Source organism: Oncorhynchus mykiss, chromosome 22 (genome assembly GCF_057628025.1).
Source record: "Oncorhynchus mykiss isolate SJ-2025 chromosome 22, ASM5762802v1, whole genome shotgun sequence".
NCBI lineage: Eukaryota > Metazoa > Chordata > Actinopteri > Salmoniformes > Salmonidae > Oncorhynchus > Oncorhynchus mykiss.
Genome location: NC_143043.1, coordinates 53714433 through 53732311, shown reverse-complemented (window position 1 = coordinate 53732311; position 17879 = coordinate 53714433). Strand labels below are relative to the sequence as shown.

Below are 17879 nucleotides of genomic sequence, written 5' to 3'. Positions count from 1 at the left end.
TCCACAACTTTGGAAGTATGCTTGGGGTCGTTGTCCATTTGGAAGACCCATTTGCGACCAAGCTTTAACTTCCTGACTGATGTCTTGAGATGTTGCTTCAATATATCCACATAATTTTCCTCCCTCATGATGCCATCGATTTTGTGAAGTGCACAGTCTCTCCTGCAGCAACGCACCCCCACAACATGATGCTGCCACTCCCGTGCTTCAAGCCTCCCCCTTTTTCCTCCAAACATAACGATGGTCATTATGGCCAAACAGTTCCATTTTTGTTTCATCAGACCAGAGGACATTTCTCCAAAAAGTACAATCTTTGTCCCCATGTTTAGTGTGGCATCAGAATCCGAATTCTTTAGGTAATATTGATAAATAAGATGTTTTATCAATTTACATAATAATGCTTATGTGGGAAAGTGACTTGGGCCCCAGAGAGTGGAGAGGTTATCAATTTCTTGTCTTCTTGTCTTCTTATGGGAATGTGTCTGTAACTATTACATGACCCCTCTGAGGTTGACCTTATCTTGATTGAGTGTATGACCTAAGAGGCTCACTGTCTCGGTGAGCTTGTCCAGGAGGGGGTGTATTTAAGATGGGAGTATTGAGGATCGACAATTGATATATGCCATTGGATGTTGTACCAAGAACGAGAAGTAGAACCTCGTCTAAGAGATGAACAATAATTTATAGCAAATGCTGTGTCTTCCTTTGTGCAATGTTCCTAAGATCTGTTATTTGTCATGTGAGTGGAGATGGGTGAGTCTGGGCTATAAATGATACTAAGAACTGTTTTGTAAGCACTCTCAGATAATTAATTTATAGACACTGAATTGATCTGAGAGTCACAGGGCTATGGTGAAGCTCATATAATTAAAGATGGGACTTTATGATAACTCTGACTTGTGTGTGGTTTGCTCTCTTATGATTTGGTAACACAGGAAATTTCCACGACAGCAGTTGCAAACCATAGTCTGGCTTTTTTATGGCGGTTTTGAGCCGTGGCTTCTTTCTTGCTGAGCAGCCTTTCAGGTTATGTCGATATAGGACTTGTTTTATTGTGGATGTAGATACTTTTGTACCTGTTTCATCCAGCATCTTCACAAGGTCCTTTGCTGCTTTTCTGGGATTGATTTGAACTTTTCGCACCAAAGTACGTTCATCTCTCGGAGACAGAATGCGTCTCCTTCCTGAGCGGTATGACGGCTGCGTGGTCCCATGGTGTTTATACTTGCGTACTATTGTTTGTACAGATGAACGTGGTACCTTCAGGCGTTTGGAAATTTCTCCCAAGGATGAACCAGACTTGTAGAGGTCTACAAATTTTTTTCTGAGGTCTTTGGCTGATTTCTTTTGATTTCCCCATGATGTCAAGGCACTGGGTTTGAAGGTAGGCCTTGAAATACATCCACAGGTACACCTCCAATTGACTCAAATTATGTCAATTAGCCTATCAGAAGCTTCCAAAACGATGACATTTTCTGGTATTTTCCAAGCTGTACAGTCAATTACTGCATGTAAACTTCTGACTCTTTAGATTTTCTGATGATGTCAAGCGAAGAGACACTGAGTTTGAAAGTAGGCCTTGAAATACAGTACATCCACAGGTACACCTCCAATTGATTCAAATGATGTCAATTAGCCTATCAGAAGCTTCTAAAGCCATGCCACCATTTTCTGGAATTTCCCAAGCTGTTTAAAGGCACCATCAACTTAGTGTATGTAAACGTCTGACCCACTGGAATTGTGATACAGTGAATTATAAGTGAAATAACCTGTCTGGAAACAATTGTTGGAAAAATGACTTTGTTAACAAGAAATGTGAAGAGTGGTTGAAAAATGGGTTTTAATGACTCCAACCAAAATGTACAGTGGGGCAAAAAAGTATTTAGTCAGCTACCAATTGTGCAAGTTCTCCCACTTAAAAAGATGAGAGAGGCCTGTAAATTTTCCATCATAGGTACACTTCAACTATGACAGACAAAGTTAGAAAAAAAATCCAGAAAATCACATTGTAGGATTTTTTATGAATTTATTTGCAAATTATGGTGGAAAATAAGTATTTGGTCAATAACAAAAGTTTTATCTCAATACTTTGTTATATACCCTTTGTTGGCAATGACAGAGGTCAAACGTTAGCTGTAAGTCTTCACAAGGTTTTCACACATTGTTGCTGGAATTTTGGCCCATTCCTCCATGCAGATCTCCTCTAGAGCAGTGATGTTTTGGGGCTGTTGCTGGGCAACACGGACTTTCAACTCTTTCTAATGATTTTCTATTGGGTTGAGATCTGGAGACTGGCTAGGCCACTCCAGGACCTTGAAATGCTTCTTACGAAGCCACTCCTTCGTTGCCCGGGCGGTGTGTTTGGGATCATTGTCATGCTGAAAGACCCAGCCACGTTTCATCTTCAATGCCCTTGCTGATGGAAGGAGGTTTACACTCAAAATCTCACGATACATGGCCCCATTCATTCTTTCCTTTACACGGATCAGTCGTCCTGGTCCCTTTGCAGATAAACAGCCCCAAAGCATGATATTTCCACCCCCATGCTTCACAGTAGGTATGGTGTTATTTGGATGCAACTCAGCATTCTTTGTCCTCCAAACACGACGAGTTGAGTTTTTACCAAAAAGTTATATTTTGGTTTCATCTGACCATATGACATTCTCCCAATCTTCTTCTGGATCATCCAAATGCTCTCTAGCAAAATTCAGACGGGCCTGGACATGTACTGGCTTAAGCAAGGGGGACACGTATGGCACTGCAGGATTTGAGTCCCTGGCGGCGTAGTGTGTTACTGATGGTAGGCTTTATTACTTTGGTCCCAGCTCTCTGCAGGTCATTCACTAGGTCCCCCTGTGTGGTTCTGAGAATTTTGCTCACCGTTCTTGTGATATTTTTGACCCCACGGGGTGAGATCCCAGATCGAGGGAGATTATCAGTGGTCTTGTATGTCTTCCATTTCCTAATAATTGTTCCCACAGTTGATTTCTTCAAACCAAGCTGCTTACCTATTGCAGATTCAGTCTTCCCAGCCTGGTGCAGGTCTACAATTTAGTTTCTGGTGTCCTTTGACAGCTCTTTGTTCTTGGCCATAGTGGAGTTTGGAGTGTGACTGTTTGAGGTTGTGGACAGGTGTCTTTTATACTGATAACAAGTTCAAACAGGTGCCATTAATACAGGTAACAAGTGGAGGATAGAGGAGCTTCTTAAAGAAGAAGTTACAGGTCTGTGAGAGGCAGAAATCTTGCTTGTTTGTAGGTGACCAAATACTTATTTTCCACCATAATTTGCAAATAAATTCATAAAAAATCCTACAATGTGATTTTCTGGATTTTTTTCTCTCATTTTGTAGTTGAAGTGTACCTATGATGAAAATTACAGGCCTCTCTCATCTTTTTAAGTGGGAGAACTTGCACAATTGGTGGCTGACTAAATATTTTTTTGCCCCACTGTATGTAAACTTCCGACTTCAACTATATGTTGCCCCACCCAACCCAGCTCACCTGCGGATGGTCTCCTGAACGTTGAGCTGACGCTCTCGCTTCACTGTTGGCTTCTGGGTCTGTGGCTGTTGCTTTGTTACCTCTGTTACCCCAGCACTGTACAGACTGCCCCCCATGAGGAGCTGAGGAGTAGGGGGGCAGGGTGGAGGGGCCTCCCTGGTCCCAGGATAAGGCGTAGCAGCCCCAGGGAGAGGTGTGTTAGGGGTGTAGGCAGTCTGTCTCAGCTGGGTGAAGTAGGGCACGGGTTCAGCCACACCGTTCACCAGAGAGTGGTGGAAGTGAGGGTCGTCCAGGAGGCTCCTACAGGGAACAGTGAAGAAAGATACAGCTATACACCAACTCCATAGTGCATAGTGAACAGGCTAGAAGCACCACCGAGTCTCTCAGGGCCATTCTTACGGCCACATGGTGAGGAACTAAGCAACTCACCTTTTATCTGACTCTTTAGATGCTGCCAACTAACCACACAGAACTGAACCTGAATATAGAGGGGAGGAGATTAACTGTACCTGAATATAGAGGAGAGTTACTGAACCTGAATATAGAGGAGAGTTACTGAACCTGAATATAGAGGAGAGGAGATTAACTGTACCTGAATATAGAGGTGAGTTACTGAACCTGAATATAGAGGAGAGTTACTGTATATAGAGGAGAGTTACTGAACCTGAATATAGAGGAGAGGAGATTAACTGTACCTGAATATAGAGGAGAGTTACTATACCTGAATATAGAGGAGAGTTACTGAACCTGAATATAGAGGGGAGGAGATTAACTGTACCTGAATATAGAGGAGAGTTACTGTACCTGAATATAGAGGAGAGTTACTGAACCTGAATAAAGAGGAGAGTTACTGAACCTGAATATAGAGGAGATGAGAGTTACTGAACCTGCATATAGAGGAGAGTTACTGAACCTGAATATAGAGGAGAGGAAAGTTACTGAACCTGAATATAGAGGAGAGGAGATGAACTGTACCTGAATATAGAGGAGAGTTACTGAACCTGAATATAGAGGAGAGGAGATGAACTGTACCTGAATATAGAGGAGAGTTACTGAACCTGAATATAGAGGAGAGTTACTGAACCTGAATATAGAGGAGAGTTACTGTACCTGAATATAGAGGAGAGTTACTGAACCTGAATATAGAGGAGAGTTACTGTACCTGAATATAGAGGAGAGTTACTGTAGCTGAATATAGAGGATAGTTACTGTACCTGAATATAGAGGAGAGTTACTGAACCTGAATATAGAGGAGAGTTACTGTACCTGAATATAGAGGAGAGGATAGTTACTGAACCTGCATATAGAGGAGAGTTACTGAACCTGAATATAGAGGAGAGTTACTGTACCTGAATATGGAGGAGAGGAGAGTTACTGAACCTGAATATAGAGGAGAGGATAGTTACTGTACCTGAATATAGAGGAGAGTTACTGAACCTGAATATAGAGGAGAGTTACTGTACCTGAATATGGAGGAGAGGAGAGTTACTGAACCTGAATATAGAGGAGAGTTACTATACCTGATTATAGAGAAGAGGAGAGTTACTGAACCTGAATATAGAGGATAGTTACTGTACCTGAATATAAAGGAGAGGAGAGTTACTGTACCTGAATATAGAGGAGAGGAGAGTTACTGAACCTGAATATAGAGGAGAGTTACTATACCTGATTATAGAGAAGAGGAGAGTTACTGAACCTGAATATAGAGGAGAGTTATTGTACCTGAATATAAAGGAGAGGAGAGTTACTGTACCTGAATATAGAGGAGAGTTACTGAACCTGAATATAGAGGAGAGTTACTGAACCTGAATATAGAGGAGAGTTACTGTACCTGAATATGGAGGAGAGGAGAGTTACTGTACCTGAATATGGAGGAGAGGAGAGTTACTGAACCTGAATATAGAGGAGAGTTACTATACCTGATTATAGAGAAGAGGAGAGTTACTGAACCTGAATATAGAGGAGAGTTACTGTACCTGAATATAGAGGAGAGGAGAGTTACTGAACCTGAATATAGAGGAGAGTTACTGTACCTGAATATAGAGGAGAGTTACTGAACCTGAATAAAGAGGAGAGTTCCTGAACCTGAATATAGAGGAGATGAGAGTTACTGAACCTGCATATAGAGGAGAGTTACTGAACCTGAATATAGAGGAGAGGAAAGTTACTGAACCTGAATATAGAGGAGAGTTACTGTAGCTGAATATAGAGGAGAGGAGAGTTACTGAACCTGAATATAGAGGAGAGTTACTGTACCTGAATATAGAGGAGAGTTACTGTACCTGAATATAGAGGAGAGTTACTATACCTGAATATAGAGGAGAGTTACTGAACCTGAATATAGAGGAGAGTTACTGCACCTGATTATAGAGAAGAGGAGAGTTACTGAACCTGAATATAGAGGAGAGTTACTGTACCTGAATATAGAGGAGAGTTACTGTACCTGAATATAGAGGAGAGTTACTATACCTGAATATAGAGGAGAGTTACTGAACCTGAATATAGAGAAGAGGAGAGTTACTGAACCTGAATATAGAGGAGAGTTACTGTCTGTACCTGAATATAGAGGAGAGTTACTGAACCTGAATATAGAGGAGAGTTACTGTACCTGAATATAGAGGAGATTTACTGTACCTGAATATAGAGGAGAGTTACTGTACCTGAATATAGAGGAGAGTTGCTGTACCTGAATATAGAGGAGAGTTACTGTACCTGAATATAGAGAGTTACTGAACCTGAATATAGAGGAGAGTTACTGAACCTGAATATAGAGGAGAGTTACTGTACCTGAATATAGAGGAGAGTTACTGTACCTGAATATAGAGGAGAGTTACTGTACCTGAATATAGAGGAGAGTTACTGTACCTGAATATAGAGGAGAGTTACTGTACCTGAATATAGAGGAGAGTTACTGTACCTGAATATAGAGGAGAGTTACTGAACCTGAATATAGAGGAGAGTTACTGAACCTGAATATAGAGGATAGTTACTGTACCTGAATATAGAGGAGAGTTACTGAACCTGAATATAGAGAAGAGGAGAGTTACTGAACCTGAATATAGAGGAGAGTTACTGTCTGTACCTGAATATAGAGGAGAGTTACTGAACCTGAATATAGAGGAGAGTTACTGTCTGTACCTGAATATAGAGGAGAGTTACTGTACCTGAATATAGAGGAGAGTTACTATACCTGAATATAGAGGAGAGTTACTGAACCTGAATATAGAGAAGAGTTACTGTACCTGAATATGGAGGAGAGTTACTGCACCTGATTATAGAGAAGAGGAGAGTTACTGAACCTGAATATAGAGGAGAGTTACTGAACCTGAATATAGAGGAGAGGAAAGTTACTGAACCTGATATTAGAGGAGAGGAGAGTTACTGAACCTGAATATAGAGGAGAGGAAAGTTACTGAACCTGATATTAGAGGAGAGGAGAGTTACTGTACCTGAATATAGAGAGTTACTGAACCTGAATATAGAGGAGAGTTACTGAACCTGAATATAGAGGAGAGGAGAGTTACTCTACCTGAATATAGAGGAGAGGAGAGTTACTCTACCTGAATATAGAGGAGAGGAGAGTTACTGTACCTGAATATAGAGGAGAGTTACTGAACCTGAATATAGAGGAGAGGAGAGTTACTCTACCTGAATATAGAGGAGAGGAGAGTTACTGTACCTGAATATAGAGGAGAGTTACTGTAGCTGAATATAGAGGAGAGTTACTATACCTGAATATAGAGGAGAGTTACTGAACCTGAATATAGAGGAGAGTTACTGTAGCTGAATATAGAGGAGAGTTACTGAACCTGAATATAGAGGAGAGGAGAGTTACTGTACCTTAATATAGAGGAGAGTTACTGAACCTGAATATAGAGGAGAGTTACTGAACCAGAATATAGAGGAGCGTTACTGAACCTGAATATAGAGGAGAGTTACTGTAGCTGAATATAGAGGAGAGTTACTGAACCTGAATATAGAGGAGAAGAGAGTTACTGTACCTGAATATAGAGGAGAGTTACTGAACCTGAATATAGAGGAGAGTTACTGAACCTGAATATGGAGGAGAGGAGAGTTACTGTACCTGAAAATAGAGGAGAGTTACTGAACCTGAATAAAGAGGAGAGTTACTGTACCTGAATATAGAGGAGAGTTACTGTAGCTGAATATAGAGGAGAGTTACTGAACCTGAATATAGAGGAGAAGAGAGTTACTGTACCTGAATATAGAGGAGAGTTACTGAACCTGAATATAGAGGAGAGTTACTGAACCTGAATATGGAGAAGAGGAGAGTTACTGTACCTGAAAATAGAGGAGAGTTACTGAACCTGAATAAAGAGGAGAGTTACTGTACCTGAATATAGAGGTGAGCGTGTGGGTAATGATCTCTCTCTCTGGTCCGTGGCTGAGAGGAGGCATGTCTACAGATGGAGGTCTGCTCTGACGGGATCCACAACGGGTCACATTGGGCCGGGCCGACCTGGAAGAAAGAAGAAGTCTCAGTTAAACACCACTATAGACACAGTAAAACACAACTATAGAAACAGTAACCCTCCCAGTAAAACATGACTATAGACACAGTAACCCTCCCAGTAAAACATGACTATAGACACAGTAACCCTCCCAGTAAAACATGACTATAGACACAGTAACCCTCCCAGTAAAACACGACTATAGACACAGTAACCCTCCCAGTAAAACATGACTATAGACACAGTAACCCTCCCAGTAAATCACGACTATAGACACAGTAAAACATGACTATAGACACAGTAACCCTCCCAGTAAAACATGACTATAGACACAGTAACCCTCCCAGTAAATCACGACTATAGACACAGTAACCCTCCCAGTAAAACATGACTATAGACACAGTAACCCTCCCAGTAAAACATGACTATAGACACAGTAACCCTCCCAGTAAAACATGACTATAGACACAGTAACCCTCCCAGTAAAACACGACTATAGACACAGTAACCCTCCCAGTAAAACATGACTATAGACACAGTAACCCTCCCAGTAAAACATGACTATAGACACAGTAACCCTCCCAGTAAAACATGACTATAGGCACAGTAACCCTCCCAGTAAAACACGACTATAGACACAGTAACCCTCCCAGTAAAACACGACTATAGACACAGTTAAACATGACTATAGACACAGTAACCCTCCCAGTAAAACACGACTATAGACACAGTAACTCTCCTAGTAAAACATGACTATAGACACAGTAACCCTCCCAGTGAAACATGACTATAGACACAGTAACCCTCCCAGTAAAACACGACTATAGACACAGTAAAACATGACTATAGACACAGTAAAACACGACTATAGACACAGTAAAACATGACTATAGACACAGTAACCCTCCCAGTAAAACATGACTATAGACACAGTAACCCTCCCAGTAAATCACGACTATAGACACAGTAACCCTCCCAGTAAAACATGACTATAGACACAGTAACCCTCCCAGTAAAACATGACTATAGACACAGTAACCCTCCCAGTAAAACATGACTATAGACACAGTAACCCTCCCAGTAAAACACGACTATAGACACAGTAACCCTCCCAGTAAAACATGACTATAGACACAGTAACCCTCCCAGTAAAACATGACTATAGACACAGTAACCCTCCCAGTAAAACATGACTATAGGCACAGTAACCCTCCCAGTAAAACACGACTATAGACACAGTAACCCTCCCAGTAAAACACGACTATAGACACAGTTAAACATGACTATAGACACAGTAACCCTCCCAGTAAAACACGACTATAGACACAGTAACTCTCCTAGTAAAACATGACTATAGACACAGTAACCCTCCCAGTAAAACACGACTATAGACACAGTAAAACATGACTATAGACACAGTAACCCTCCCAGTGAAACATGACTATAGACACAGTAACCCTCCCAGTAAAACACGACTATAGACACAGTAACCCTCCCAGTAAAACACGACTATAGACACAGTAACCCTCCCAGTAAAAACCGACTATAGACACAGTAACCCTCCCATGAAACATGACTATAGACACAGTAACCCTCCCAGTAAAACATGACTATAGACACAGTAACCCTCCCAGTAAAACACGACTATAGACACAGTAACCCTCCCAGTAAAACATGACTATAGACACAGTAACCCTCCCAGTAAAACACGACTATAGACACAGTAACCCTCCCAGTAAAACATGACTATAGACACAGTAACCCTCCCAGTAAAACATGACTATAGACACAGTAACCCTCCCAGTAAAACATGACTATAGACACAGTTAAACACGACTATAGACACAGTTAAACATGACTATAGACACAGTAACCCTCCCATGAAACATGACTATAGACACAGTAACCCTCCCAGTAAAACATGACTATAGACACAGTAAAACACGACTATAGACACAGTAACCCTCCCAGTAAAACATGACTATAGACACAGTAACCCTCCCAGTAAAACACGACTATAGACACAGTAAAACATGACTATAGACACAGTAACCCTCCCAGTAAAACACGACTATAGACACAGTAAAACATGACTATAGACACAGTAACCCTCCCAGTAAAACACGACTATAGACACAGTAACCCTCCCAGTAAAACATGACTATAGACACAGTTAAACACGACTATAGACACAGTTAAACATGACTATAGACACAGTAACCCTCCCAGTAAAACATGACTACAGACACAGTAACCCTCCCAGTAAAACATGACTATAGACACAGTAACCCTCCCAGTAAAACATGACTATAGACACAGTAACCCTCCCAGTTAAACATGACTATAGACACAGTAAAACACGACTATAGACACAGTAACCCTCACAGTAAAACATGACTATAGACACAGTAACCCTCCCAGTAAAACATGACTACAGACACAGTAACCCTCCCAGTTAAACATGACTATAGACACAGTAAAACATGACTATAGACACAGTAACCCTCCCAGTAAAAACCGACTATAGACACAGTAACCCTCCCAGTAAAACAGACTATAGACACAGTAACCCTCCCAGTAAAACACGACTATAGACACAGTAACCCTCCCAGTAAAACATGACTATAGACACAGTAACCCTCCCAGTAAAAACCGACTATAGACATAGTAACCCTCCCAGTAAAACATGACTATAGACACAGTAACCCTCCCAGTAAAACAGACTATAGACACAGTAACCCTCCCAGTAAAACACGACTATAGACACAGTAAACCTCCCAGTAAAACATGACTATAGACACAGTAAAACATGACTATAGACACAGTAACCCTCCCAGTAAAACATGACTATAGACACAGTTAAACATGACTATAGACACAGTAACCCTCCCAGTAAAACATGACTATAGACACAGTAAAACATGACTATAGACACAGTAACCCTCCCAGTAAAACATGACTATAGACACAGTAACCCTCCCAGTAAAACATGACTATAGACACAGTAACCCTCCCAGTAAAACATGACTATAGACACAGTAACCCTCCCAGTAAAACACGACTATAGACACAGTAACCCTCCCAGTAAAACACGACTATAGACACAGTAACCCTCCCAGTAAAACATGACTATAGACACAGTAACCCTCCCAGTAAAACATGACTATAGACACAGAAACCCTCCCAGTAAAACATGACTAGCCACAGTAATCCTCCCAGTAAAACACGACTATAGACAGAGTAACCCTCCCAGTAAAACATGACTACAGACACAGTAACCCTCCCAGTAAAACATGACTATAGACACAGTAACCCTCCCAGTAAAACATGACTATAGACACAGTAACCCTCCCAGTTAAACATGACTATAGACACAGTAAAACACGACTATAGACACAGTAACCCTCCCAGTAAAAACCGACTATAGACACAGTAACCCTCCCAGTAAAACAGACTATAGACACAGTAACCCTCCCAGTTAAACATGACTATAGACACAGTAAAACACGACTATAGACACAGTAACCCTCCCAGTAAAACATGACTATAGACACAGTAACCCTCCCAGTAAAACATGACTATAGACACAGTAACCCTCCCAGTAAAACATGACTATAGACACAGTAACCCTCCCAGTAAAACATGACTATAGACACAGTAACCCTCCCAGTAAAACATGACTATAGACACAGTAACCCTCCCAGTAAAACATGACTATTGACACAGTAAAACATGACTATAGACACAGTAACCCTCCCAGTAAAACATGACTATAGACACAGTAACCCTCCCAGTAAAACATGACTATAGACACAGTAACCCTCCCAGTAAAAACCGACTATAGACACAGTAACGCTCCCAGTAAAACATGACTATAGACACAGTAACCCTCCCAGTAAAACATGACTATAGACACAGTAACCCTCCCAGTAAAAACCGACTATAGACACAGTAACCCTCCCAGTAAAACATGACTATAGACACAGTAACCCTCCCAGTAAAACATGACTATAGACACAGTAACCCTCCCAGTAAAACATGACTATAGACACAGTAACCCTCCCAGTAAAACATGACTATAGACACAGTAACCCTCCCAGTAAAACATGACTATAGACACAGTAACCCTCCCAGTTAAACATGACTATAGACACAGTAAAACACGACTATAGACACAGTAACCCTCCCAGTAAAACACGACTATAGACACAGTTAAACACGACTATAGACACAGTAACCCTCCCAGTAAAACATGACTATAGACACAGTAACCCTCCCAGTAAAACATGACTATAGACACAGTTAAACACGACTATAGACACAGTTAAACATGACTATAGACACAGTAACCCTCCCAGTAAAACATGACTACAGACACAGTAACCCTCCCAGTAAAACATGACTATAGACACAGTAACCCTCCCAGTAAAACATGACTATAGACACAGTAACCCTCCCAGTAAAACACGACTATAGACACAGTAAAACACGACTATAGACACAGTAACCCTCCCAGTAAAACATGACTATAGACACAGTAACCCTTCCAGTAAAACATGACTATAGACACAGTAACCCTCCCAGTAAAACATGACTATAGACACAGTAACCCTCCCAGTAAAACATGACTATAGACACAGTAACCCTCCCAGTAAAACATGACTATAGACACAGTAACCCTCCCAGTAAAACATGACTATAGACACAGTAACCCTCCCAGTAAAACATGACTATAGACACAGTAACCCTCCCAGTAAAACATGACTATAGACACAGTAACCCTCCCAGTAAAACATGACTATAGACACAGTAACCCTCCCAGTAAAACATGACTATAGACACAGTAACCCTCCCAGTAAAACATGACTATAGACACAGTAACCCTTCCAGTAAAACATGACTATAGACACAGTAACCCTCCCAGTAAAACATGACTATAGACACAGTAACCCTCCCAGTAAAACATGACTATAGACACAGTAACCCTCCCAGTAAAACATGACTATAGACACAGTAACCCTCCCAGTAAAACATGACTATAGACACAGTAACCCTCCCAGTAAAAACCGACTATAGACACAGTAACGCTCCCAGTAAAACATGACTATAGACACAGTAACCCTCCCAGTAAAACATGACTATAGACACAGTAACCCTCCCAGTAAAAACCGACTATAGACACAGTAACCCTCCCAGTAAAACATGACTATAGACACAGTAACCCTCCCAGTAAAACATGACTATAGACACAGTAACCCTCCCAGTAAAACATGACTATAGACACAGTAACCCTCCCAGTAAAACATGACTATAGACACAGTAACCCTCCCAGTAAAACATGACTATAGACACAGTAACCCTCCCAGTTAAACATGACTATAGACACAGTAAAACACGACTATAGACACAGTAACCCTCCCAGTAAAACACGACTATAGACACAGTTAAACACGACTATAGACACAGTAACCCTCCCAGTAAAACATGACTATAGACACAGTAACCCTCCCAGTAAAACATGACTATAGACACAGTTAAACACGACTATAGACACAGTTAAACATGACTATAGACACAGTAACCCTCCCAGTAAAACACGACTATAGACACAGTAAAACACGACTATAGACACAGTAACCCTCCCAGTAAAACATGACTACAGACACAGTAACCCTTCCAGTAAAACATGACTATAGACACAGTAACCCTCCCAGTAAAACATGACTATAGACACAGTAACCCTCCCAGTAAAACATGACTATAGACACAGTAACCCTCCCAGTAAAACATGACTATAGACACAGTAACCCTTCCAGTAAAACATGACTATAGACACAGTAACCCTCCCAGTAAAACATGACTATAGACACAGTAACCCTCCCAGTAAAACATGACTATAGACACAGTAACCCTCCCAGTAAAACATGACTATAGACACAGTAACCCTCCCAGTAAAACATGACTATAGACACAGTAACCCTCCCAGTAAAACATGACTATAGACACAGTTAAACACGACTATAGACACAGTAACCCTCTCAGTAAAACATGACTATAGACACAGTAACCCTCCCAGTAAAACATGACTATAGACACAGTTAAACACGACTATAGACACAGTTAAACATGACTATAGACACAGTAACCCTCCCAGTAAAACATGACTACAGACACAGTAACCCTCCCAGTAAAACATGACTATAGACACAGTAACCCTCCCAGTAAAACATGACTACAGACACAGTAACCCTCCCAGTAAAACATGACTATAGACACAGTAACCCTCCCAGTAAAACACGACTATAGACACAGTAACCCTCCCAGTAAAACACGACTATAGACACAGTAACCCTCCCAGTAAAACATGACTATAGACACAGTAACCCTCCCAGTAAAACATGACTATAGACACAGAAACCCTCCCAGTAAAACATGACTAGCCACAGTAATCCTCCCAGTAAAACACGACTATAGACAGAGTAACCCTCCCAGTAAAACATGACTACAGACACAGTAACCCTCCCAGTAAAACATGACTATAGACACAGTAACCCTCCCAGTAAAACATGACTATAGACACAGTAACCCTCCCAGTAAAACACGACTAGAGACACAGTAACCCTCCCAGTAAAACACGACTATAGACACAGTAACCCTCCCAGTAAAAACCGACTATAGACACAGTAACCCTCCCAGTAAAACAGACTATAGACACAGTAACCCTCCCAGTTAAACATGACTATAGACACAGTAAAACACGACTATAGACACAGTAACCCTCCCAGTAAAACATGACTATAGACACAGTAACCCTCCCAGTAAAACATGACTATAGACACAGTAACCCTCCCAGTAAAACATGACTATAGACACAGTAACCCTCCCAGTAAAACATGACTATAGACACAGTAACCCTCCCAGTAAAAACCGACTATAGACACAGTAACCCTCCCAGTAAAACATGACTATAGACACAGTAACCCTCCCAGTAAAACATGACTATAGACACAGTAACCCTCCCAGTAAAACATGACTATAGACACAGTAACCCTCCCAGTAAAAACCGACTATAGACACAGTAACCCTCCCAGTAAAACATGACTATAGACACAGTAACCCTCCCAGTAAAACAGACTATAGACACAGTAACCCTCCCAGTTAAACATGACTATAGACACAGTAAAACACGACTATAGACACAGTAACCCTCCCAGTAAAACATGACTATAGACACAGTAACCCTCCCAGTAAAACATGACTATAGACACAGTAACCCTCCCAGTAAAACATGACTATAGACACAGTAACCCTCCCAGTAAAACATGACTATAGACACAGTAACCCTCCCAGTAAAAACCGACTATAGACACAGTAACCCTCCCAGTAAAACATGACTATAGACACAGTAACCCTCCCAGTAAAACATGACTATAGACACAGTAACCCTCCCAGTAAAACATGACTATAGACACAGTAACCCTCCCAGTAAAACATGACTATAGACACAGTAACCCTCCCAGTAAAACATGACTATTGACACAGTAAAACATGACTATAGACACAGTAACCCTCCCAGTAAAACATGACTATAGACACAGTAACCCTCCCAGTAAAACATGACTATTGACACAGTAAAACATGACTATAGACACAGTAACCCTCCCAGTAAAACACGACTATAGACACAGTTAAACATGACTATAGACACAGTAAAACATGACTATAGACACAGTAACCCTCCCAGTAAAACATGACTATAGACACAGTAACCCTCCCAGTAAAACATGACTATAGACACAGTAACCCTCCCAGTAAAACATGACTATAGACACAGTAACCCTCCCAGTAAAACATGACTATTGACACAGTAAAACATGACTATAGACACAGTAACCCTCCCAGTAAAACATGACTATAGACACAGTTAAACATGACTATAGACAGAGTTAAACATGACTATAGACACAGTAAAACATGACTATAGACACAGTAACCCTCCCAGTAAAACATGACTATAGACACAATAACCCTCCCAGTAAAACATGACTATAGACACAGTAACCCTCCCAGTAAAACATGACTATAGACACAGTTAAACATGACTATAGACACAGTTAAACATGACTATAGACACAGTAACCCTCCCAGTAAAACATGACTATAGACACAGTTAAACACGACTATAGACACAGTTAAACATGACTATAGACACAGTAACCCTCCCAGTAAAACATGACTATAGACACAGTAACCCTCCCAGTAAAACACGACTATAGACACAGTAACCCTCCCAGTAAAACATGACTATAGACACAGTTAAACATGACTATAGACACAGTAACCCTCCCAGTAAAACACGACTATAGACACAGTTAAACACGACTATAGACACAGTAACCCTCCCAGTAAAACATGACTATAGACACAGTAACCCTCCCAGTAAAACACAACTATAGACACAGTAACCCTCCCAGTAAAACATGACTATAGACACAGTAACCCTCCCAGTAAAACATGACTATAGACACAGTAACCCTCCCAGTAAAACATGACTATAAACACAGTTAAACATGACTATAGACACAGTTAAACATGACTATAGACACAGTAACCCTCCCAGTAAAACACGACTATAGACACAGTTAAACACGACTATAGACACAGTTAAACATGACTATAGACACAGTAACCCTCCCAGTAAAACATGACTATAGACACAGTAACCCTCCCAGTAAAACACGACTATAGACACAGTTAAACATGACTATAGACACAGTAACCCTCCCAGTAAAACATGACTATAGACACAGTAACCCTCCCAGTAAAACACGACTATAGACACAGTAAAACACGACTATAGACACAGTAACCCTCCCAGTAAAACACCACTATAGACACAGTAACCCTCCCAGTCAAGGTGTGTGTTTGAGATTGAGTAATTGCAGTCTGACTGCACAGAATCCCTGATCTACCAATCACCTTGCATCCCCAAATAATTACTCATTATGTGATTTAGATGAGCAATTCCACCCACCACCCTCACTCAACCTATCCCCTGAAACACTCTGAAGGTCTTTTGGCTGACCGCAGGGTAGTCAATGTACTGTACCTGTTGATGTGGTGTGTGCTGAGCAGGGAGGGGAAGAAGGTCTGGAACTCTAGGAGGGAGTGTGAGCGGGCGGTGACCCCCAGGTGTAGCAGGGTGGGGCAGGGCGGTTCAGGTCTCCTCCATACCTGGCTAGCCTCTCTCTGGGCCCTCCGCTCTGCACGGCTGGGCCTGGTACACATACCCCCAACCACGGCACTGCTGCTACAGATAGGAGGCAGAGTCTTAAAGAGAGAGAGCGAGGGGGAGAGAGAGAGAGAGCGAGGGGGAGAGAGAGAGCGACGGGGAGAGAGAGAGAGAGCGAGGGGGAGAGAGAGAGAGCAAGCGAGGGGGAGAGAGAGAGAGCGAGCGAGGGGGAGAGAGAGAGAGAGAGAGCGAGGGGCAGAGAGAGTTAAACACTGAATGATATCTATTCTAGATTATAAACTGGGTGGTTCGAGCCCTGAATGCTGATTGGCTGACAGCCGTGGTATATCAGACTGCATACCACGGGAATGACATTTATTTTTTACTGCTCTAATTACGTTGGTAACCTGTTTATAATAGCAATAAGGCACCTCAGGGGGTTTGTGGTCAATATACCAGGGCTAAGGACTGTATCCAGGCGTCGTGCTTAAGAACAGCCCTTAGCCCTGGTACATTGGCCATATACCACACCCTGCTCGGACATTATTGCTTAAAAATATCTAACCAGATCAGTTTGTGCTGTTTTGTCATGTCAAACTAATAAAATAAAATTTGATTTGATTTGAAACTTGGTAAGACCATCAGCCATAGGAGTTGGTTATACAGCACAAA

General features: G+C 41.5%; 1 protein-coding gene and 1 long non-coding RNA gene across 2 annotated transcripts in view; both read right to left on the bottom strand.

The window, feature by feature from the left end:
• The window catches only part of LOC149972915 (uncharacterized), a 1172247-nt gene that overhangs the window by 937736 nt on the left and 216632 nt on the right, over window positions 1–17879 (bottom strand). The window lies entirely within an intron of this gene.
• The window catches only part of cfap65 (cilia and flagella associated protein 65), a 70306-nt gene that overhangs the window by 2233 nt on the left and 50194 nt on the right, over window positions 1–17879 (bottom strand). Inside the window, exons 29-31 of the mRNA XM_036959450.2 lie at window positions 17085–17305; window positions 7858–7983; window positions 3504–3803 (exon numbers count right to left, since the gene is read on the bottom strand). Coding sequence (XP_036815345.2) covers window positions 3504–3803; window positions 7858–7983; window positions 17085–17305 — 647 coding nt within the window. The remainder of the gene's footprint in view (window positions 1–3503; window positions 3804–7857; window positions 7984–17084; window positions 17306–17879) is intronic.